The 7,183-nt window shown below is 41.5% G+C and overlaps 1 protein-coding gene across 1 annotated transcript in view; it reads left to right on the top strand.

Moving 5' to 3' along the window:
- Nucleotides 1-1,322: 1,322 nt before the first annotated feature.
- The window catches only part of LOC138602797 (beta-1,4 N-acetylgalactosaminyltransferase 2-like), a 16,504-nt gene continuing 10,643 nt past the window's right edge, over nucleotides 1,323-7,183 (top strand). The window contains exons 1-8 of the mRNA XM_069674367.1: nucleotides 1,323-1,408; nucleotides 1,805-1,941; nucleotides 2,840-2,986; nucleotides 3,481-3,587; nucleotides 3,904-3,941; nucleotides 6,084-6,150; nucleotides 6,373-6,486; nucleotides 6,684-6,770. Of these exons, the coding sequence (XP_069530468.1) occupies nucleotides 1,406-1,408; nucleotides 1,805-1,941; nucleotides 2,840-2,986; nucleotides 3,481-3,587; nucleotides 3,904-3,941; nucleotides 6,084-6,150; nucleotides 6,373-6,486; nucleotides 6,684-6,770 (700 nt within the window). The 5' untranslated portion in view covers nucleotides 1,323-1,405. The remainder of the gene's footprint in view (nucleotides 1,409-1,804; nucleotides 1,942-2,839; nucleotides 2,987-3,480; nucleotides 3,588-3,903; nucleotides 3,942-6,083; nucleotides 6,151-6,372; nucleotides 6,487-6,683; nucleotides 6,771-7,183) is intronic.

The raw sequence follows: 7,183 nt of genomic DNA, 5'->3' as shown, positions 1-7,183 counted from the left end.
GCAAATGGAAACATAGCCAGAATTTGGATTAAACTAAGTATACACAAACTTATCCACCATGTGCCGTGACAGTATGAGCCCCTTATATCCCATAGCAGTAAATAACAGCTCTCGGTGCCATACAGTCTTCTTGCCTCTGAACACTGTATGGCAGTTGCGAGAGCTTGCGAAAAATCCTACTCTTCTAGCCCCTGCCACGTTAACCAGACAAACCAGACTTGCTTGTCGTATTGACTGAAGCCACACAGTACACAGTATCGGCTGACACAACCCATTCACACCTTTTGTTGTAGACTTTGGAATACAGCAAATGGAAACATAGCCAGAATTTGGATTAAACTAAGTATACACAAACTTATCCACCATGTGCCGTGACAGTATGAGCCCCTTATATCCCATAGCAGTAAATAACAGCTCTCGGTGCCATACAGTCTTCTTGCCTCTGAACACTGTATGGCAGTTGCGAGAGCTTGCGAAAAATCCTACTCTTCTAGCCCCTGCCACGTTAACCAGACAAACCAGACAAACCAGACTTGCTTGTCGTATTGACTGAAGCCACACAGTACACAGTATCGGCTGACACAACCCATTCACACCTTTTGTTGTAGACTTTGGAATACAGCAAATGGAAACATAGCCAGAATTTGGATTAAACTAAGTATACACAAACTTATCCACCATGTGCCGTGACAGTATGAGCCCCTTGTATCCCATAGCAGTAAATAACAGCTCTCGGTGCCATACAGTCTTCTTGCCTGTGAACACTGTATGGCACATTAACACCTCTATCCTCCTGTAAAGTATGTTTTAGGCAATTATTTGTCACTACTGTGTAGAACGTCGTCCTTACAAATGTAAGATGACCCCACTTTTACAGATGTATTTCAAGGGGAAAAAAGTCTTATATTGGGATCAATACAGTAATAATAGAATAAATTACAATCTACTGCATATTTAAAGATGTTTGGAAATATATTTGTACATGTTTTAAGCTTTCAGAATGTGGCATTCTCTGACACCATCACTGACACCTGATCACACCTATATTAACACAAGCACTGTAAAAAATGCACTTGCTCAGCCGATAAGGCTTTAGTCAGTAGTTACTGCTCAGATAAAGAGTTATATACAATTAATTATAATTAATTATAATTATAATTAATTGAACCTTATTCTCACAGGTCAGAAGTCAGTGGAAGAGAAACACCGCCCTCCTCTGTGTCTGGTTCGAGTCCTTGCACTGCACCTGCAGCCAATGACAAAACACAGTCAATTCCCCTGCGACTAACAGAGAAGCAGGTTTGTCAACTCATTCAAGCTGCTTGTTTTACATGCTGGGCGTCATAAGAGGATCCCTTATCTCTGTTACACGAGAGAGACACCAGAGGAACCTAGGACAGATAAAATGGTAAGAAGCTTTAATAACTCTAATTTGTCTTAGTTGTGATGGGGAGAAACAGAAGCAGAAGAGAAAGAGAGAGCAGAAAAGGAAATTCTAATACTGCTAAACAACATTAATAAGAATGTTTATTTAATCAAAATCTGTCGATATGTTCGATATGAGTTCATTAAAGCAACAGATAACTGAGCCTTTTGTTTGAGGAAACTGTTAGACTAGTTTGTTTTTCTCAGCCTGGGCCAAAGCTATTTCAACTTGTCTGAACAGGTTAATTTATGTTATTATTTTTTTCCCACTTATTTTCCGCGTTTACATCTCATCAATTAAAAGTGGTGGGAAAAAGAAGATGCCAAAGAATTGGTTACTTGTTCCGTCAGTCATGGCCGTCTCTGTGTCTCTCATCAGCTCGCCATGTTTAGCAAACAACAATTTCAGCTTGTGGTTGCTGTTTGTGTCGTCATCCTGCTGATGTACAATATTAAAGTTTTCCGTACCTGCACTGAGGGGCCAACCAGTGCGGTTCCCCACAAACCAAGACAAAGGTAAAGCCCACTCTGTGTGTGTGTGTGTGTGTGTGTGTGTGTGTGTGTGTGTGGAGGCTAAGCTATCAACCACTGGGATAATGGTCTGTAGCAAAACATATTTTAAGCACTTAATAAAAAGCTCATCTAAAGTAATAAGTAAAAAAATCGCTCTGCCATGCAGTAACACAAACTGTCCTTTAGCACTATATTTTCCTCAGCCGTACAACGTCCGTATTCCTACGCATGCCCAACATTGTAAAAAGCCATACATTATCGGTTTGGGCCAAAAAGTGCCTCTGCCAGCTCAGTCTGTATCAAACTTGACTTTTCAAAAGATTTATTGGTGCAGATGAAGATTGGGCTGTACCAAACCACCAGAAGAAAAATTGTGCTAAATAAATAAATGAAACAACTCACTCTCTGAAAGGCCCTCTCCATCTGCAAAATGTACTTGTCTGGTTCTTACAGTACCCTCCTCTCTCAACCCGGAACAGCACTTTTTTTTGTGATTTTTTTTTCCGTAAACAGCTGACCCGAACAGGAGTTACGATGTGTAGGCAGCTTAGGAAAAGTGACGTTGTCTGATTGCAAGCTGACATGTTGAAAATACCATCATTCACTTACAAGGAATTCAATTGTAACCACAGATCTAGTCTTATTTTAATGAACCCATCACATTCTGCAATAGAAGTGGAAAGACTGCGTGAGACAAACAAAGGCCGTTATCAGAAAGAGGGTGTGTTCTAAAGTATGCAGTTATGCCGTTGGGAGCTGCCATTTAGGCCAACAATGTCAAAGCTGGTGAAGCCACAGTCCTCACTGGGTGGGGTTATGGATCAAATGATAAGTTTTCCCTTGTGTGATTTTTCGAGAGTTGGAACCCTTTGTGAATGACATATGACCTCCATCCTTCTAGCATTAAATCAGTCTTCAGTTCCCCTCCCTCGTCTGGTCCCTGCACCTGTCCTAAAGGTGCAGTCCTCCTCAAAGACCACTTCCCTAAGGATAAGTATGACGAGGTGGTGAAGCGCCGAGCCAAGGAGCAACAACAACACAAAGCCAGGTAATGGATCAACGCATGTGTTCCAAGAGCTTTCACTCCTCACTGTATCTTAGATAATGGATTCATAAAACAAAGAAGAAAGAAATTTGTATTAGTTTTTCTAACAGGGAAACGCTGTCCAGAGAAAAAGGACGAGGGAATTTTGAAGATACAGTATATCTAATTTATTTTATTAACTCTGAATCCACGGATAAACTTTGGACTTAGTCCCATATGATCTGACTAATCACTTAGTAGCCAGTATAAACATGAAGACTATTCTAAGGAAGAGGAAGAAAAACCTGTTTCAGTTTTCATAGTAGCTCACTTCAGGTACAGACAGCCAGTTAAGAGTTTTTCAGCTCTATAATAATAGTATAGATTAGTTGAGTTTTTTGGTATCTGGTAGCATTATGTGCACATATGCATGCATGTGATTGATATATACATTCCTTATGCTTATGGTTTCACAATCTTGCTGATGGCAATGCCACCTTTCATTATCCCCTCCACAGGACTACAACTGTATTATCCAGCCTGCTGATTGCTGCGCCTAACTCTCCTCTGCAGTATCCAATCCAGGGTTTCACAGTACGACCTTTGACCTCCACTCTTATACCAGGTATGATGCACTCGATGTAGATCATTTTTATTTGTTTGGAGTTATACGTTACAATAGAAAATGACAAATGGAGAAAGTTTGGTTCCTTCAAGTCACAGGAAAATACAGTGAAATGAATGCTGTAATGAAACAGAAAATACGACGTGTTCACAACACACTGAAAGTTAAGTATTGGATAGGGGGAGCGACAGTGGAGAGACAGGAAGATAGATCATTTAGATTGTGGAATTTATCTGCAAAGTCAATAAAGCCTGAGATAAATGTGTTCGCTCCCATAAAAGCAACGTTTCAAGGTCTAACGTCGTCTTGATTTCAGGTTTGATGCTGCACGCGGAGGAAAGAACCAGCTATAAGGTAGGTGGGATGCAACAGATGGACAGCTCATTCTTACAAAGATCAAACTTGCAGAGGGGTAGCAACTGCAAAGTAAGCATGACCCAAGTTCCAATGGCCATGTTTGTGGGAAACATGTCGGGTTGAAATTTGCCTTCATGTTTTCAAGCGTGGCTTTAGGCAGATACACATTACAATTTAAAAGGGCAAAACTTTGCGGACACGTCTGTGAGTTGGCGCTGAGTCAAACCAAATATTTATCAAAAGTGAATATTTGCAGTGCAGCTTTGTTGTTTCTATCACCGAGTATCTGATTGTACATGGATTATAAAGCGTAACAGCTAAAGGACACTTTGCATGTGATGTTTGCATGTCAGGGAGTATTCAAAATTGTATGTGGGCGATGTGGTGGTTGTTCCAACTTTAACAAAGATGGCTTCTTGTAAACCTCTTCAAAATCGCAATGTACAATACAGTTTTAATACTCTGCCCAAACAGCTACACTCTCACACTTTGGATCATGTGAACCCAAAGGCCCATCAACGCCAGAGGGTGTTAACGACTCTCAGTAGCCCTTTTTACACTGCCAGTTCAAGGCGGGATTATTACACCTCTGTTGCATGTTGTCTTTAACGTAAAAGTCACGTAGGGGAAAAATGTGATGCGAAGTTGTTCCAGGAGTAGGCGAAGGCGTAACGGAGGCGAAATGGCGGAGCCAGCAAGGGTTGCTTGCTTCAATGTAAAATGGCAAAGGCATGTCACAGCGGAGCTTGGTTACGGCGCTGTGGGGGAATTGCAATGTAAAGAGGGCTAGAGATAGTAGCCCAGAGTATCGACTCTCACTTAGTTGCATCGATTAGCATATTAATGACCTATAGAGGCTTATTTTTAAAGCTCCGTCCACCAATCAGTTTCACCTTTTGGATGAGAGGTGAAAGGACTACAAGAACTTAAACAAAGTCCAGTTTGTGTTAAACCTTTGAATTATCATGACCTGGATAACTGACAGCCTGCACAGACTGTGATGCTGCGACCAAAGGAGTGGTTAACTCTGAAGCCTTCTTAAAATGAGTTAACTGAGCTGTTATGACTCACAAAAAATGGCAACATTTCCATTGGTGGTGAAGTTCGACACAGTGCTGGACCACAGGAATCAGCACAGCACCTGATTGAGGTTTCCTGTCTTCTTTTTTCTTGTCTGTCACTTTCAGTCGCCGTCTTTGAACGCCATCATTTCCCACGCTGTGTTCTGTTTAATGTTCACTTCTCGTTCCGTCTTCAGTTTTGTAGATCTCTCTGCGGTAGCCTACAGTTTATCTCCTACTCCTTTCCGGCGCAATGCTATGCCCTGTCGGTAACTTCTGCAACTCCTTGTCATCTTGGTCTGAAAAACCCAAGTCAATGCGTTAATTTCGGTGGGAACGGGGTATTTCAGTTTCATTGGTGACCGAGCCAGGATGCTATGGACGATCCTCCCCAGCAAATGTCTGTTCTTAATAGTAACTGTCTGTTATCGAGAAATAGCAGACCTCGGAATGCCACAATCAAAATCAAGTATTTAACACAGCCATGTAATAAACTATAATAACATATAAAGTACTTTTTTTTTTAAATTGATACTAACAGTCTGGTTTTTGCTTTCTGGCTTTGGTTGGTTGATGCAAGATGGCTGCCGGAGCTTTTAGAATATTCAATCAAATTAAAGCATTAAGCACAGCTTATTCCAACTGAAATAAGCAGGCAATTGAAGCCTTTAACACACAGTCTACATCCTGTGACTAGCAGACAGGTAAGAGGTCCAGGTGCGGGTGACAGAAGCTCTAAAGCACAAACATCAGCAACAAACCAACAAGGACAAACTGCTCAAGAACGTGGAATTTCAGGGAGTGTTATGATGAGATTTCAGGGCAGATGGGACTGGCTGGATCAAGAATCACAGGGTGAAACTCTGAGGGTGTCTGTGTGACACGTAAATAATTACACTGAAAGAGGTGAAGCTGAAATTTGAGAAATGAAGGGTGGGTTAAAAAGTGGTGTTGGTTGAAGAGAGGGAGAGAGCGGCAGACTTTGTCAACCTGACATATTCCCATAAACATAGCCATGAGCCCTGTGTCCTTGTGCTAAAAGTCACAATTTAACTGTATTGAGTGATGTCTTCTCTAGGTGTCCTTGAAAGTGTCCAAAGGTGTCCTCACCACTGGGATGTCACCTGAAGGAGTGACGATCAAAGGTGCGATTGCCATATCAGAATGAACATCATAAAAGTCGTTGGTCCTAAAGGTCTAACTTTAATTTGGTTCAGCAAATAAGTAAGCAGCAGTTTACAAAAGCTAGTTGTTGCAATTTTTTATGCGGAGATCCTGTCAGTAAAATATTTCATGGAACTTCTTGGAAGTGATAATAAAACACTCTGTGTTTGTCTATGATGAAATTATACGTTTGTAAATGACAGCTGACGGTGAGATGGGGTTGATAATGGAGTCCAGCAGCCTGGTGATGCTCAACGACCTGCTGGCAACAGTGTCCTATACAAGCACTGTCTACCATATATTCACTGGCGACCTGGGTACGTGTTTAACATATAGTATAATAATGTATAATAGTATACATTATCATAAGGAGTGTGCATGTTTAATTATTAACAATTAGTTTCTATTGATTGTGCAATATTTTTTGTTGACAGACTGACTTAATTTAAGTCTTCCTTGCTTCCTTGTTGACCTTGTTAACTCCAAGCTAAGCTGACCTGTTCTGTGTTTATAGCATTCTTCCAGTTTGAGAACCATAAGGCTGTGTTTCCCATCACCATCAAACAGCCTCAGATGCCAGTCCTGTACGACATGGGGACAGGTAGGTGTGTGTGTGTGTCTCGCTGGTGTAAGGAGCTGCAGGTGTGACTGAGGGCGGAGTAGGACAGACACACACAAAACAAAATCCTGTATCTGCCTGCGGGTTTGTACAGAGGTGTAGACATGTAAGCTTGTTGTTTAGAGTGTGACTGCTGTGAAACTAACAATAAAGCTTAACGCTCCTGTACCTTCGTTACTATCGAACTTTAAACTGAGAGCCAGACTGTACACACGGGATCTTGTCTGCGCAGTTTAGATGCGCAGAGGGTAGAAACAGCGGCGCTCTGATAGCAAGCTTTCTTTGGCTGATTACTGTGACTTTAACATGAGTTTGTTGTTCACAATGTTTCGTTCTATATGGGGAAGATAATGCTTCCCTTCGCTGTGTGTGCTGCTCTGCTCAGCTGTGACGGC

This window comes from Semicossyphus pulcher, unplaced genomic scaffold, assembly GCF_022749685.1.
Source record: "Semicossyphus pulcher isolate SPU_LCO1_2020_fin unplaced genomic scaffold, fSemPul1.0.p SCAF_23, whole genome shotgun sequence".
Taxonomy (NCBI): domain Eukaryota; kingdom Metazoa; phylum Chordata; class Actinopteri; order Labriformes; family Labridae; genus Semicossyphus; species Semicossyphus pulcher.
Note: the sequence above shows the minus strand (reverse complement) of the source record. Positions and strands in the feature narration are given on the sequence as shown.